Source organism: Phalangium opilio, unplaced genomic scaffold (genome assembly GCF_054372755.1).
Source record: "Phalangium opilio isolate 3A_F unplaced genomic scaffold, DU_Popi_V2 ptg000003l_1, whole genome shotgun sequence".
NCBI classification, from domain to species: Eukaryota; Metazoa; Arthropoda; class Arachnida; order Opiliones; family Phalangiidae; genus Phalangium; species Phalangium opilio.
Window position 1 is genome coordinate 11,679,430 of NW_028324145.1, and position 16,916 is coordinate 11,696,345.

General features: G+C 35.5%; 1 protein-coding gene and 1 long non-coding RNA gene across 3 annotated transcripts in view; both read right to left on the reverse strand.

Moving 5' to 3' along the window:
* Positions 1-901: 901 nt before the first annotated feature.
* LOC149717866 (uncharacterized) lies at positions 902-4,578 on the reverse strand. The gene is made up of 2 exons (XR_016367925.1): positions 3,873-4,578; positions 902-3,808 (listed from the first exon to the last, which is right to left on the reverse strand). It is a non-coding gene; the product is annotated as an uncharacterized LOC149717866 (long non-coding RNA).
* A 5,742-nt stretch (positions 4,579-10,320) lies between these two features.
* Positions 10,321-16,916, reverse strand: part of Reph (Regulator of eph expression) — a 312,486-nt gene continuing 305,890 nt past the window's right edge. For both annotated transcript variants that reach the window (XM_089841064.1, XM_089841128.1), the window contains one exon: positions 10,321-12,696. Coding sequence is in view for 1 of the 2 variants with exons in the window: in XM_089841128.1 (XP_089697254.1) it covers positions 12,676-12,696 (21 nt within the window). In the remaining variant the exon portion in view is untranslated. The remainder of the gene's footprint in view (positions 12,697-16,916) is intronic.

Here is a 16,916-nt window from a genome sequence, read left to right on the forward strand (position 1 = left end):
TCAGTCATGATTTTTTGTTTCGTTTTCTTGAAGGCCCACGCCTTCACCGGGGTTCGAACCCGGCTCCGTGGCGTGTATATCGACGACGCTACCAACTGCGCCACCACGCCACTGGAATAACTAGCGTGATAAATTCAACTTGAATATAACAAAGCGCGAGGTACCGTTTAAAAGAGCCACGATTTCCACTTAAAAGCATTTTTCACGCCGGGATTCGAACCGGGGTTCGCGGTGTGGCTTGCTGGTACGCTACCTACTGCGCTACGCACTCCGTCTGTACAGCCTATGTTATAAATTAAACTTCAAATGCATCATTCAAAAGAGGCCAGATTTTAATATAATAATCAGTTCCACCGGTGGGAATCGAACCTCGGTCTTCGGAACGCTTCTTGACGACGCAAGCCACTGAGCCACAACACTACCAGTACTATTAGCTTAGTAAGTTGAACTTCAATATAACAAAGCGAAATGTACCATTTAAAAGAGGCACGATTTTAAATAAGTACCTACGTCCTGGCCGGGTTTCGAACCGGGGTTCGCGGCGTTGAAAACCTCTACGCTAACCTCTTTGCTAGCAGGAAGCTGTTAGTAAGCCGAGCTCAAACTATACGGTACCATATACAATTAAGGTTCGCTAGTACCAAGAGCAAATATAAATAAAAATTAAAAAAAGATGGCCCCGGCCAGATTACACTTTTGCGCGCCCTCTAGTGACTAGAATTAGTATTACTATATTCATTGACCCCGACAAATTTATAATTTTCAGGTTTTTTTTCCATTGTTTATAAAATAGCATTCCGATTATGAATAAAACCAATCTAGTAAGAATTTGGTTTACAGTTTAATTAAATAAGTAATTAACTGTAGTGTTCAAGTCTTGGTGGATTAATTAGGCTAGATATACTAATCAATATCCAAGATTTATTCTACCATATGATTATGGTCATTCGTTACATTGGGTGGCAAGGATGCCGCTTGAGTGCGGATAAAGAAGCGAGGAGTGTTCTCTCCTATACGCGATGTACGAGGTTACCTCCCATTTTTAAATTGTGAGTAGTTTTTGGTAATCGCCATCTAATGAGCGAATTCTGTACTTTGATTTTATTCCGTATTTTAAAAATGGCCGCGGACAACAACAATCTTTATGACACAGAGTTAACCCTTTGTCAGGTCCCGAATGAAGTTTGCAAACCCATGATCTCCACTCCCTTAAATCCCTATCACTACTTTTACAGCCAAGAACGGAACATGTTCTACCCCAGCTTGCCATTTTTACTTTTCAAAACTTACTAATTACCAATGAGAATTAAAAAATATGTTCAAATCATCGGATTCACCGAGCCAAAGGATTTCAGACGAAGGTTTTGAACTTCCTGCTTTTGAACGCTAGATGGCTTTAAACACCGACGTTTAAAGAGACAAAAATACCGAATTTTACGCTTTACTTCGACGCTAGATGGCGGTATCAAAAACTACTAAGACGCAATGGCAGCCCCCCTTGAATTTGCCTGGTAAACGACAATTAGAAAATGGGGGTTACAATCAATCGATATCTGAGGATGGGGCGCCATCTAGGTTGTGTTTGGAATAGGCGGGAATTACGAATATAGCAATACTCTCCCGTGAGATTAAAACCCAGTGACTGTATGAGTCTTAAGATAATGTGAGGGTTTAACAATAAAATTCGAAGATCATTGGCAACTTGTAATATTGCGCTATGCATTTGTAACAGTTTGGTTGAGCTTAATGAGGTAGATTGTAATTCAGATTTAACTTTGTTTAAGTCACTATTTTATACTGTCCTTTATGAGGTTATTGTTATTGTGGTGAAAAGTTTGTTTAAAGTCATTATTTATACTGTCCTTTATGAGGTTATTGTTATTATGGTGAAAAGTTTGTTTAAACTCATTATTTATACTGTCCTTCATGAGGTTATTGTTATTATGGTGAAAACTTGGTTTAGCTGCTGTCTCATAGGTTGAGCCTTTCAGGCGCTCGTCTGTTTCGGAGTGGGTTGCGGCGAATTGGTGTTGCGGATGTGGTGGTGGTCCTTGGGACCAGTGACCCTCGCATTAATTATTATTTTACCGGTCCCACTATAAATTAAATTTCTAAAATGGTGAGAATAAAAAGCACGTAAAGACACAAAAGTAAAGAAGCTGGAAATTCTAATTGAATTTGAATTTTTTACTGTAGGAAAAAGTAGCATATAACAATCCATAACAGTTAACTTTTATTTCTTATCACAATTTTTCAACTAGTTGCCACTAAATATCAATCAACATGTCTAATGATATTTGAAGTTCTTAATCCTTTTCTGAACTAGCCTTATTCCTTATTGCATTTTCCATAAATTCAGCGGCAATATCTTCTCTCGCTATCAGTAAGCCAGATCAAAATCTTGTAATGTGACCATGCACTACTGAGAAATACGATTACTGACAACTAGTACTGGCTATGGTCTAGACTGTCGACTACAAGAGACTCATTCTAGAGTATAGACGCTAGACAAGATCAATAGTCAATAGAATACAAAACTTTTGTAGGGAAGTTGTAGCCAAGGAGTACTAACTACCTAGGAGTAGAATTGGTAGAAAATGAGTTGAGATAGAAAAATTCTAAAAAGGAACCCCGAATTTATAAACTGGTCCCACCGTCTATTTTTTCCAAAAACCCTAATTAATAAAGTGCTCCCTGATACCACTGACCCCAACTTTTGGAATAAATAAACTGGTCCGAGCAATTAATAAACTGGTTTGGGACTTGTAAACCTGTCTTATTTCCTACCCTGTAGTGACGAGCCCATGATGTAAACAATAAAGATGGCCGCGAGCTACGAGGTTTAAGCCTCGGTCTTTAGTGTATCGGGACGGGGGGACGGGGAGACGGGGAGTCGGGGACATGGGGTCCGAGTAAAATTGTCCATGCCCATGCCTTTTAATAATTATCTTAATGTTCTTTTTATTGATGATTGTTTATGCCTATTAATATTTATCTTAATGTTCTTTTTATTGATGATTGTTTATGCCTATTAATAATTATCTTAATGTTCTTTTTATTGATGAGCTTAAGTTGTAAATTTTTAATTTGATACTTTCAAAGTAACGTTAATTAAACCTTAAATACCTTGATTTAAATTTTCATTTATAATCCTTATTTAATTTAAGGATGATGTCAGTTTGTAAGTCTCGTTAATTTAATTCCCCCTTTCCCACAGAGAGGGTCTGAAAATTTAAATCACTTGGCAGAGACTGGAGATCTTCAACATTCAGTGACAGACTCTGAATCTCAATGGGCATTTAAAAAACTGTATAAATTTAAATTGAAATTCCAAATTATAATTAAATACTTTTTGTTTGATATGTTGATATTAACGTAATCAATCCTTGAATACTCTATTGGTACTATCAACACCATCGTTAAATTTATTACTTAAATAATATAATTTTTTTTAAATATAATAATCAAATTAGCGACTTAAAATTAGTTAACTTTAAATGAGTATGTTTCACTGATTAAAATTACATTTCTAAAAATTGTTAGGTTGATAGCACTTTCATGTTTCATGTAGAAATTTCATATTTCCGTGGATGGAGAGATGAACACGTTGATTCCGTTTGTCGTTGATTGAAATTAGATTCATTTTGATCATAAATTTCATTTTATATTTTGAGTTGTTGATTTTATGAGATTGTTGATTTTATTTTTATAATTATCACTTACGTAACTGTTATTAGTAGATGAACCCAGCGAGAGCGGAAACTGCCAAAATGATTAGTTAATTTTGCAAAGAATCTGCAATTTAATTCTGCAAAAATCTACCTATTATTTTATGTCAGTTCCGTTAAGTGATCATTTAATTTTAAACTTGCCAAACAAATAGTGAGCAATGGTACCTCCGTCCCAAACTAGTTATAGTTTTAAAACGCTGACTCGAGTTTCATTTTGTTAATACATTTAATTTTATTAGTAAATCAACCTGCCTAACTTTTAAGCAGACGAGTCTTAAAAAACGATATCATTGGTGAAATTAGAAAACTCTCTCTGCTTAGCGCGCCTTCTGTCGGGGAGAACCTTAATTTCTTTTTTGATTAATATGATAATATTAATTGTAATGTTTAAGTTCCCAAGTAGAAATCTAATCTTGCCTAGGATTAAAAAGATATATAATAATTATAAATTGCAAAAAAAAAATTGCAAGCAACTGTCTCTCCTCCTCTAGCGCGATACAATATATATTCGACAGCATCCAGTGGCGGGCGTCGGGGAGGTGGGGGGTCCATATCTAAAGCCAGACAGTTGCACAGTTCTCTCTCTCTCTCGTCTCCCGCTAAACCCACGCAGTAAGTGCGGGCGTCGGGGAGGTGGGGGGGGGGTCCATATCCTAACTCTCTCTTTCTTCTCTTCAGTATAATTTATCTCGCTTTATATTACAAGCAAGCGTGGCTTCGTGGTAGAGCGCGCGGCCGGGCGTCTTCACTGACGTCTCGTATGGATTGGGATATCGCGGGTTCGAGGCCCGGCGCCGACGGGAAAATAATTTCAATTGAAATTAAATACGTTACGCCACCTATGAGGTGTGAGGTGAACTACGGGTGAATTTCGAGTCGAAAATTCGCGGGAAATTTGAAATTCAAAATATTTATTTAGTTGCAAATATCCGAACGAGTACGCGAAAAAAAGGGGGAAATGGGGGATAGAAAAGGCGCCCAGCCTGCCAGCAAGGGTCAGAACAATACTTTCGCAGCTCTAAAGAGCGCAAAAGTAAAAAGAATTACTTCCACCCCCTCTCAAAATAATTTTAGAGAGAAACTCATAATCATGATCGGACGCGCAGCCCAATTAGTACAGGGTTTCGAGTCTTTACCCGTACTAAATTGTGTCGCGTTAATTTATCATTCAAAAGAGGAACGAGGTTTATGTGCAAATATCACATCCCCCACATGCTTTTGAATCGGAGTCCTCGGAAATTGTAGTTCATCCTGGGAAAACAACGTTTTGGGCTGGAAACCGAAGTCTTAATTACGTGTTCACGCGTGTTCATGATTGATTCTTCCTATACCCAGATTCAAACGCAACCCTTTGAAGCCGATCCTCTCATCAAACACCAAGTTTTCTCCTTGACGGCTGACAGCGAAATGAATGACATTTTAGATACTTGAGCGCGCTTAAATATGTTGCGTGACGTAAGCATTGCCTTATCTTATTTACATAGTCTTATCTAAAGCCTATTATTGGTCTACTGATAACCTATTTACTCGTGTCACGTGCTCTGATGGTCCATTTTACCATACGCCTGACGAGCGCCTCCAAGTATAGCAAAAACTGATCCCTAATACCAAAAGTTAATAATTACATCATCATCATCATCGTAATAATAGCAATAGTATATAGAAAAAGAATAAAGAGATACACTTTTGAAACAGGGTGCCTACACGAGGGCGAGGGAGGGAGTTCGAGGGAAGAAAAAGCTATCTGGATGGCTTTGGATTATTGAAAAACTTACACACACACCGCACTAGGCTTAACCTTTCGCGTTGATTTCAATGTTCTAATGGACATGAATGGCGGAGAGCTTAGAGTCACGTCCCAATTACATCGGCGTAAAACGTGGCTTTCCATTCAATACTGCCTTCGAAAGTCAGGATTACGAGGAGCTGATCAAGGAACGATGTTGACTGGTCGCCGGCGCAGAGAGAAAAGAAAACTGGGCAAGTGGCGTCCGAGTTTTATAGTAAATTCCGTCGTTGGGGGCGCTTCGAAGTGTGACGCGGCGCTAATTCAAATAAGAGAGAACACACCGTTCAGGCCTATATAATCTCATAGACAGCGCCTCTAGCGGCAAATTTCATGTATTAGATGTCAGTAAATGCGTAACTACGTATACAGTGCCCCTAGCGGCATTTTATGAACTATCTCTTGCTTACACGAATGTCTAGCTGAATTTTATCATGTATTAGATGTCAGTAATTTCTTCATGTATTAGATGTCAGTAAATACGTAACTACGTATATAGCGCCCCTAGCGGCAATTTATGAACTATCTATTGCTTACACGTATGACTAGCAGAATTTTATCATGTATTAGATGTCAGTAATTTCTTCATGTATTTGATGTCAGTAATTTCTCATGTATTAGATGTCAGTAATTTCTTCATGTATTTGATGTCAGTAATTTCTCATGTATTAGATGTCAGTCATTTCTTCATGTATTAGATGTCAGTAAATACGTAACTACGTATACAGCGCCCCTAGCGGCAATTTATGAACTATCTATTGCTTACACGTATGTCTAGCAGAATTTTATCATGTATTAGATGTCAATAATTTCTTCATGTTTTAGATGTCAGTAAATACGTAACTACGTATACAGCGCCCCTAGTGGCAATTTATGAACTATCTATTGCATACACGAATGCCTAGCAGAGTTTTATCATGTTTTATAAGTCAGTAAATACGTAACTACGTACACATCGCCCCTAGCGGTAAATTTCTTCATTTATTAGATGTCAGTAGATACGTAACTACGTACACAGCGCCCCTAGCGGCAAATTTCTTCATGGATAAGATGTCAGTAAATACGTAACTACGTATACAGCGCCCCTAGCGGCTAATTTCTATTTGTATTAGATGTCAGTAAATGCGTAACTACGTATACAGCGCCCCTAGCGGCATTTTATGAACTATCTCTTGCTTACACGAATGTCTAGCAGAATTTTATCATGTATTAGATGTCAGTAATTTCTTCATGTATTAGATGTCAGTAATTTCTTCATGTATTAGATGTCAGTAATTTCTTCATGTATTAGATGTCAGTAAATACGTGACTACGTATACAGCGCCCCTAGCGGCAATTTATGAACTATCTATTGCTTACACGTATGTCTAGCAGAATTTTATCATGTTTTAGATGTCAGTAAATACGGAACTACGTACACATCGCCCCTAGCGGCAAATTTCTTCATTTATTAATGTCAGTAAATACGTAACTACGTACACAGCGCCTCTAGCGGCAAATTTCTTCATGGATAAGATGTCAGTAAATACGTAACTACGTATACAGCACCCCTAGCGGCAAATTTCTTCATGTATTAGATGTCAGTAAATACGTAACTACGTATACAGCGCCCCTAGCGGCAATTTTTGAATTATCTATTGCTTACACGAATGTCTAAGAGAATTTTATCATGTTTTATAAGTCAGTAAATACGTAACTACGTACACATCGCCCCTAGCGGCAAATTTCTTCATTTATTAGATGTCAGTAAATACGTAACTACGTATACAGCGCCCCTAGCGGAAAATTTCTTCATGGATAAGATGTCAGTAAATACGTAACTACGTATACAGCGCCCCTAGCGGCAAATTTCTATTTGTATTAGATGTCAGTAAATGCGTAACTACGTATACAGCGCCCCTAGCGGCATTTTATGAACTATCTCTTGCTTACACGAATGTCTAGCAGAATTTTATCATGTATTAGATGTCAGTAATTTCTTCATGTATTAGATGTCAGTAAATACGTGACTACGTATACAGCGCCCCTAGCGGCAATTTATGAACTATCTATTGCTTACACGTATGTCTAGGAGAATTTTATCATGTTTTATAAGTCAGTAAATACGGAACTACGTACACATCGCCCCTAGCGGCAAATTTCTTCATTTATTAGATGTCAGTAAATACGTAACTACGTACACAGTGCCCTTGCGGCAAATTTCTTCATGTATTAGATGTGAGTAAATACGTAACTACGTATACAGCATCCCTAGCGGTAAATTTCTTCATGTATTAGATGTCAGTAGATACGTAACTACGTATACAGCATCCCTAGCGGTAAATTTCTTCATGTATTAGATGTCAGTAAATACGTAACTACGTACACAGTGCCCTTGCGGCAAATTTCTTCATGTATTAGATGTGAGTAAATACGTAACTACGTATACAGCATCCCTAGCGGTAAATTTCTTCATGTATTAGATGTCAGTAGATACGTAACTACGTATACAGCGCCCCTAGCGGCAATTTATGAACTATATATTGCTTACACGAATGTCTAGCAGATTTTTATCATGTTTTAGAAGTCAGAAATACGTAACTACGTACACAGCGCCCCTAGCGGCTAATTTCTTCATGCATTAGATGTCAGTAAATACTTAAATACGTATACAGCGCCTCTAGCGGTAATTTATGTACTATCTATTGCTTACACGAACGTAGATGTCAGTAAATACGTAACTACGTATACAGCGCCCCTAGTGGCAATTTATGAACTAACTATTGCTTACACGAATGTCTAGCAGAATGTTATCATGTATTAGATGTCAGTAAATACGTAACTACGTACACAGCGCCCCTAGCGGCAAATATCTTCATTTATTAGATGTCAGTTAATACGTAACTACGTACACAGCGCCCCTAGCGGCAAATTTCTTCATTTATTAGATGTCAGTAATTACGTAACTACGTACACAGCACCCCTAGCGGCAAATTTCTTCATGTATTAGATGTCAGTAAATACGTAACTACGTATACAGCGCCCCTAGCGGCAATTTATGTATTATCTATTGCTTATACGAATGTCTAGCAGAATTTTATCATGTTTTAGATGTCTGTAAATACGTAACTACGTTTCTAGCTCCCCTAGCGGCAAATGTGCGAATGCTTAATAATCCGTTCATAACTAGTAAAATAATAACAACCCGTAGCCCCTAAGTTACCCACAATCCCAATCCCTTTTAAAATCGCTGACGAGTTTTTAGTGAGTAGCCCCTCGATGATTACTCGTAATCCAGACGCAACCATTAATCCCCATCCACTTTAAATCACCAATGAATCCCTATCCTTTTCAAAAGCGTGAATAAAAATCGCCAATAAAAGAAAAGTTTCATTAGTGAATAGCCCCTCGACGCGATGCCTTTAACAGTGCTAAGGTGATTTTACCGGGAACCTCTAATTAACCCATATTCCCAATCCTTTTTAATCTAATTAATGCATTTTAAAATCCTATATATGCCTGCTGTAACTTAATTGACAGAAAATGATTAAAAAATGAGATTCATTAATTCGACGAACAATTTATTTATTCTATAGTACATTTATGAAGTATAAACAAAAGTATATAGATATAAAAACAAAAAGTAAACTTCGTTGAAACTAGCTCGCGGCGTGTGATATGAGAAGCCTTCTTTTATCACTGAATGGCGTCGATACCGTCCCCTCTGCTTGGCACTGGGAAGAAGACGTGAATAGGCTCATAATGCGGCAGATGCTTGTATTTTTCTTTGAAATTAGAAAAGTTCGTTTTTAACTCATTATCGGAATAAACACTAGTATTAATACTTGGAATGCTTTAATTAGCACAGAAACTACAATAAAATACAAGAACTACAATAAAATGCACAGAAACTACAAAAAAAAACACACAAAAACCACAATAAAACGCACAGAAACTACAATAAAACGCACAGAAACTACAATAAAACACACAAAAACTGCAATAAAACCCACAAAAACTACAATAAAACGCACAGAAACTACAATAAAACGCACAGAAACTACAATCAAACACACAAAAACTACAATAAAACACGATAAAACAGCATAAAAAGACAATAAAACAGCATAAAACACAATTAAACAGCACAGAACTACATAAACCACAGTAGAACAGCATAAAAACACAATAAACAGTATAAAACACAATAAAACATCATAGACACACATTAAAGTTCATTCAAAAGAGCCACAATTTTAATATAAATACCTTTTCCAGGCCCGGGATTCAAACCCGGGTCTGCTGTGTGGATCACAAGGACGCTACGTATCGCGCCACATCTTTCTGTTAAATATTCGTTCTAAATCGATCTTGAATATCATTTAAAAGAGCTACCACTTTAGAATAAATAACACATGGCGCGCCGGGATTCGAACCCGGATCGGTAGCGTGGGTCACACGAACGATTCCGTTCGCGCCACATCTTTCTTCGTGCATTAGCAGATATAAATTGAACTTGAACATCAAAGCACAAAATATCATTTAAAAGAGTCACAGCTTTAACCTAAAAATACCACGTCGCTCTCCGGGATTCGAACCCGGGTCTGTTACGTGGGTCACAAGGATGCTACCTATCCCCCCCCCTCCCCACCGGCATTTTTTGCGATGAATGCCGGGTTGGTAGTGTGTGTCACTGCCTTGAAAATGATATTTTTTTTTAAGAATCAGTTTTAAAATTGATTTGAATCACTCGTGGAATTGCCTAGAAAATCAAAGGAAATCCCTAATAATAAGCCCTAGAATTAATGATAAAATCAACACCAATTTTAAATTTTTTAGTTATTTTTTTATTTTTCACATTTAATTAACACACTTACCTCTAAAGAATGTATACAAAACCCTGCCATACCCCAAAACTAGGCTTACAAATTATCTTTTTTTTTTTTTCAAAACATTGGACTGTTACACATCAAAATATTTGTTGTTTCTTGTATTTTTTATCAATTATCCTCTTACTCAGTAGGGATGTTGTTTACATCCATGTGTTTTTATTTTACTTTATTTGAACATTTTCGCAATTCATTTCATATTTTCTCTCCATTTTTTTTCTTACTTTTATAACATTTAAATTTGTCACTCCTTAGTAATGTTTTTCTTTTGTATTTTTGCTTTCATTTATTGGCAACAGTTTTGACTCGCGCACATTCCACTTATATTTTCACATTCACGCGCAAACGTTTGTCGCATCTTTTGTCTTTTTCTTTTACTTTTTAAACAAACTAAAAAAAAAAACAATTTCTAAAATAACCTTAAAAATTAAATTGCCATTTTTTTTTCAGTTGTTAAATTTTTATATTTGCTTTTGCACGATTTTCACTTTAATTGAATTTCATTTTATTAATATATTTATATATTTATATATAATATAGTTTTTTTTGTTATCGAAGTTCATATATTACAAGTTTTAGGGGAAAAATGTTTTAACGGACAATATGTTTTGAGATTTTTTTTTGTATGCCACAAATTGTGCTCCAGAGCGGCTAATAAAGTTGGATTTCCTTTTCCCTCAAAAATGTTTTAAAATTTTTGGTCATTTAATTGTTATTTACGGTTTTTTTTGTTGTTGTTGTTTTTGCTTTAAATATTTGGAATGCTACTCAACCCCCGTAATTTGTTACATTCCTTACATACGAATTTATTTATTTTTAATATTCCCGATTACCAGAAGGGAAAAGACCGCGTTTTTTTACCGGTATTAACAAAATCTTTATAATATCCAATTATTTCACAAAGGTATATATTTTGTTTTGATAATTCGCGATGTTTTTTATTTAAGATATTTTACGATTCTCGCTTATTTAGGAAACGGAGACTCTCTGGTCTATCACTCTTATTTAACACTTAATTTTATATATATATATACTTTTTTTTGATATTTTTCTATTTTTTTATGTATTTTTTCGTTTTGTCATTAAAAAAAATAATTTTTGTTTTTTAAAGTCGCGTGGCATTCGAATACGATTATTTTTATTTCTTTATTTTGTTTTTATTCGTTTTCGATTATATTTTTTTTTTTTTTTTTTAGTTTTTAATTTTTTAACCTAAACAAAAATACGATATTTATATCTACACGTAATAGTTACTCCACAGTTTATTTATTTATTTATTCTTATATATTTATAATATTTACAACTTCGAAGTCACTAAAGGCTAAAAAACGGGACCGTTGATAAAAAGTATATTAGAACGATATGATAATTAATAATTACGATTGAAAAATAATTAATTAAAAATTATGATAACTTGACTAAAATTAAGAGCCTAATAATTATTAAAAATAAAATTGACTTAGTACGTTATTTTTTTTTTCTTCTTCTTCTTCTTCTTCCGCTTCGTTTTTAGTATTAGGGCTAATAAGGCGAAATTTTAAAGGGTATTTTTTTTTTTCAATTTAAATAGGCTATAGTAGAAATAGCCCGGTGTTTTTGAAAAGTTTTTGAGTTTGTTAGTGTACATCAGGCCATTTTATACTTTTTTTGTTTTTTTCGTGTTTATAATTTACATAAATTTACAATGAAGGCAAATATCGTGCTTCGTAAACAAACGAATGAATACGAACTCCCCAACGAGTGAATTATTCAAAGGCTCAATTTGATATCGAGATATTAATTTTGGAATTATAATTAAATAAAAAATATTTAGAATATTCCCCGATGAATCGTAGCAAATTTAATTTTTAAACGTTAAATGAGACCAAAATTAAGGTGACGTGGTATTTAATTTTAATTTGAAGCGCTGGCAAAAATTATCCTGTTCAATTAAAAATAACAAATTTAGGGAGAGATAAATCGGGCTGGATTGGAGGGGGGGGGGGTGGAGTTGGATAGTACGGGATGATTTTGAGCGGTCTTTTCCCCCCTCTGGTTATCGTGGAACGTCATTATCGATTGATTCCGATTCTTCATAATCGATTGTCACGCTGTTATCTTCTTCGTTATGGACTTGGATTTTCATTAAATATTGATGATCGGAGAAAGCATTTTTTTGTTTATTTGTTTCGTGTTTTTGGTTAAATAAATTCCATCGAATGATAGTTTTGAATGAGACTTCTGAGATAGATCGGGGTCGAGATTCACGTAGTTCTTTACTTCCAATTTTATACGTTTTCGTAAATAACATTTACACCAACCGCACCCTGATCTGTAATCAACAAAGAAAAACATAAAATAATATTAGATCAAATAAAAACTGTTACTTAGTAAAAAAGATACGTTAGTAAAGCGTATACCGTTACATTACACCTTTAATACGGATTCGCGTTGGAAAAAGAAGTCCTTAAGCACGATGGTGTCATCCCCCATCCCTCTCAAGGCTTCCCCCCTCCCCTTTCCAGGACTAATAAGCTCTTGGAAAATATCAAATTGGGTTGTGAAATGGCTAAGCCTTACTCCGGGGCTTAGAGACTAAGCTCCCGCCGCCGCTATTTGAAAGAGAACTATTTTTAGAAAAGATGGCCACTCGAAATAATAATGCAAAAAAATTTCCCCCTCTTCCTTAGCCTCTCTCTCTCTCTCTCTCTCTCTCTCTGCACTCGTCTCAGGAAGATTTTGCAGAGGTCCGCGTCTGGCGAAATCCTTTTCGAATACTTCCAACAAAGTAATAAATTCCGAATTGGAAAGATTCGAGAAAGAATAAGCGAGAGATAAGTCACGTTTAGCGGTTTTTCGAAGAAAGGGAATTTCAATACTAGACGCCCTACCTAAACGCGGTCGAGTTCGCATCTATCTTAACATTTAACAAACTTATTCAAATACCAAAGGCTAAATTAGATAATATAAAAAAGGTAGAATGTTCAGCTAACGGTTTTCCCTCTCTGTTCATTAAAGAGAAACCACAAAATGTCTATGAGCTGTCTCAATTTCATTAAAAATAGGTTAAACAGACTTTGACGTCACTGATAGAGAGAAACCAGGGTCTAAAAATGGAATAAATATTACTTAAATACCCTATGAAGCCTCAAAATTACCTATAATAAGTATCCAGGCCGAAATAGAGCAAAAGCTCTATATAATTAAGGTCTTGAACAACACCGATTATCTCTTAAACATTTTGCCGATTTAACAGAAAAACTCAAAAATTTTCTTAGTTCGTCGTATGACAGGAAGACGGCGCTACAAGTCCCGCGATAAAAGACTTAATTCTCAACGTTTATACCAGCTTGAAAAGTCAGTACGTACAAAGCCTTGACGTAATGTTTTATAGATAAGACAAGCTGTACTTTCCATTCTGGAATAAACATATTTTTCATATACGTTTCATTTTCATTATAAAAATTTAAAATAGACACTCTTATACTTGCTAAATAAGCCCGAAGACTTCTAGAATCTTAAGAACGGAAAACAGAAAGTTTGGGGTAGACCAAATTAGGTTCAAACAAACAATAAAGTTGGACAAAAACCTGCTGGGTAACTTCTAGGCTATAAAAACGTTATTTCAGGGTGTATTTTTTTCCCTTTCGTATGATATGTTTATCTAACTTAGCTAGTCTTTCAGTTAGTATCATATATTACATCCAAAAAAAGGGGTGTTTGCAATAAAGAACCGAAAAAAGGAGGAGGACTTACAAAGAGGGCATGTGAAAAACTAGACACGTCTGGTGCGTTAACAGCACAGCGCATTTGCGCCTAGGAAAAAAAATCCCCAAAAGGAACCACACGCAAACTTTTTGCGTATACTTAATGACAATAATGTTCTAGGGGGATTGGACCCCAGGATCGTATCGTCTTCTTTGATGGGATGCAAATAGAATAAAAACACGCGCAGAGTCCTGGGCCTATATTTCATTTCAAACATAACGTTCCCCCAAAAATCTGGCCCGCATTTATTTTTTCAAGCTTTTACTATCCGTTGGTATAAAGGTTGCATGCAAGTGTACGCTTTCTAGTACGCTTATTCAGGAGGAGGTTCGGCTTATTTTTAGGTTAATCTTACGTTAATGCGTAAGAAAAGGTAGTTAAGGGACTGCTTAACTTGGAAAGAAACACGAACGAAATAATATTACGATTAAATATTACGTATTAGTCATCGAGTTTAAACTTACTAATATTGATGTTGTTTTGAGCTCTCGTAAATCGAAGAATTTAAAAGAGTAAGGTTATTAAAACTACTTCGAATTTTATACTCAGCACCGAATTTAAAAATTCCGAAACTCGCGTTAAACTAATTACAATTACGGAGAGAAAAATCGCGTGGACGATCAGCGTGGAGATAGTCTCTAAACTGACTATTAAATTATTTTTTATTAACAAATTATGTTTTGAGTTAAATGGGTTTTTTAGATGTAAGTGTTGAACGAAGTTTTAAAAAATAGGGTCTACGTTGTAACCTTCCGTAGTAATTAAGGGACCTCCTGAGTTTCTACTCCAGGGGTGTAAGGTTACATAGAGGATTAACACCCTGTGTTACCTCTGACCTTTCCCGTACTATATAAGCTTCGACTGCTTCTCCTAATAAGTCATTCAATTTTCTTCACTACTAAGATGTAGTAGTATGCTCGAGCTAAGGGCTCTATCCCTGGAATTGGACTTCATCTTCAATTGGTAATTATGTTTAAGTTCTTTAGTTGAAATAAATACAAGTCGGTATTTAATTATTAATTAGTTTAATAAAGTATGAATTAACCTAAGTAACGAGAGTAGTTATTCTTAGTATTAGCCAAGGCTTTTATGGCGACGTGGGGCGAGTTTAGAAATATCGCAAGCGTGGTTACATAAATGGCGAGCTTGTCAGGACACGACGAGTCTTAGTTTATTTTAATTTTGTTTTGGCTAGGCTATGCCTTAGTGTGATCAGAGGTAGTGAACATTAATTGTTAGAACTTAAGTAAGGTAGGGACTTGCGGAAGTGGTCTACCCGGAAGAAGGACTATGAGACTGAAGGAGCTCGAACCTTCCTTTACAACAATTCATTACGATCACGACGTTCAATTCATGCTCAACTTCTTCAGAAGCAAGTTTAATTACTTGGCTTATCTCAATGGAACACTCGCTAAGGAGAAGCAACTACAGTCAGCAATCAACGAATATAGAGGACGATCCTGAGTCAAGTTCTTCAACGGACGATGGTAGAACTCACCACCCACCCTGCGGAGACTTCCTCAAGTTCATCCACAACAACAACATCTGACTAGCCTCATCCAGAAAGCGTAAGACGTATCTAACCTGGGAGGAAGAAACCTAGGACGACCCAACCCTTGCCATAGTTCCTGCTTTCATCAATTTCCTTATAACTTTTAAATAATTAACCTAGTACGATAGTTAACTGGAATCTTTTAATTATCTGTTACATTATTAAAGTTACTCTTATTTTATGTTAAAATTTTCTATGGTTTTTGTATTAAAATTTTGCCGATGAAGTCCAATCTTGTCGTCTGGGGGATGTAAACTTCCGTAGTAATTAAGGGACCTCCTGAGTTTCTACTCCAGGGGTGTAAGGTTATATAGAGGATTAACCACACTTTTTAGTTTGGGTATGATTAAGCAAAATAGTAAGTGAGTATTGTTATAAAATATTTCTTAGAACTACGGATTTTAGCGAGTCACTTGGGACTCAAAATATAAATATTCTAATTACTTCGGAAAACTGGAATAATATAACGGTATTGCTTAATCGGTATGTTAAAAATTATAATGTGTTGATGTAACAAAATATTCCCAAGGCTGGTTTTGTTATTTTTTTTTATGTTAAAATTTCTAAATGTCTTCAACAGCAACACGAGGGTATATATTGTCTGGTTTGGTTGGTCAATTCGTCGCCTATTGATTGATGTTAAAATAGCAGAGCTTTCTTTCGAAACACTGAAGTAGGCCTAGTAGATATACTTTATTAATGTTTATATCTCTATAATAAAATAAAAATATCTCGGTTTGGTTTGGTCGATTTATAATTTCCCGGAAAAGGGGGTATTGTACAATGTGTTTAAAAAGAATAATAAAGAGGTTCCCTCCTTTAACGGGTTTTGGAAGTCTGATAAGTGCCCGATATCGTGCTCTAAATGACATTCTCGTTAATTTCGAGCTTCATTTCGAAATGTTATTCACCCGGAAGGGAAGAAATACGTCAAAATACATTGGCTCTTAACAAAAACAATTCCAGACAATTTTAATCTTATTTTTCTTTAAAAGTATAAATAGATTTTTCTCAAATACGCGCCGACTAAAGTTTCATCATGGAAACCCGCCTTTTTGCGAGTTAATATTAAAATTAGGATAAGGGACTTTAATTAGTAAATTTTATTATCAAAAAAAATGGTGTAACTAAATTTAAAATAATGGGAAGCCAAATTAATCTAATATTCTACTTTCAATCTTTAATTTTTAAATATTGTTTTAAAATAATAACAATAGAATGGAGTTTCATCT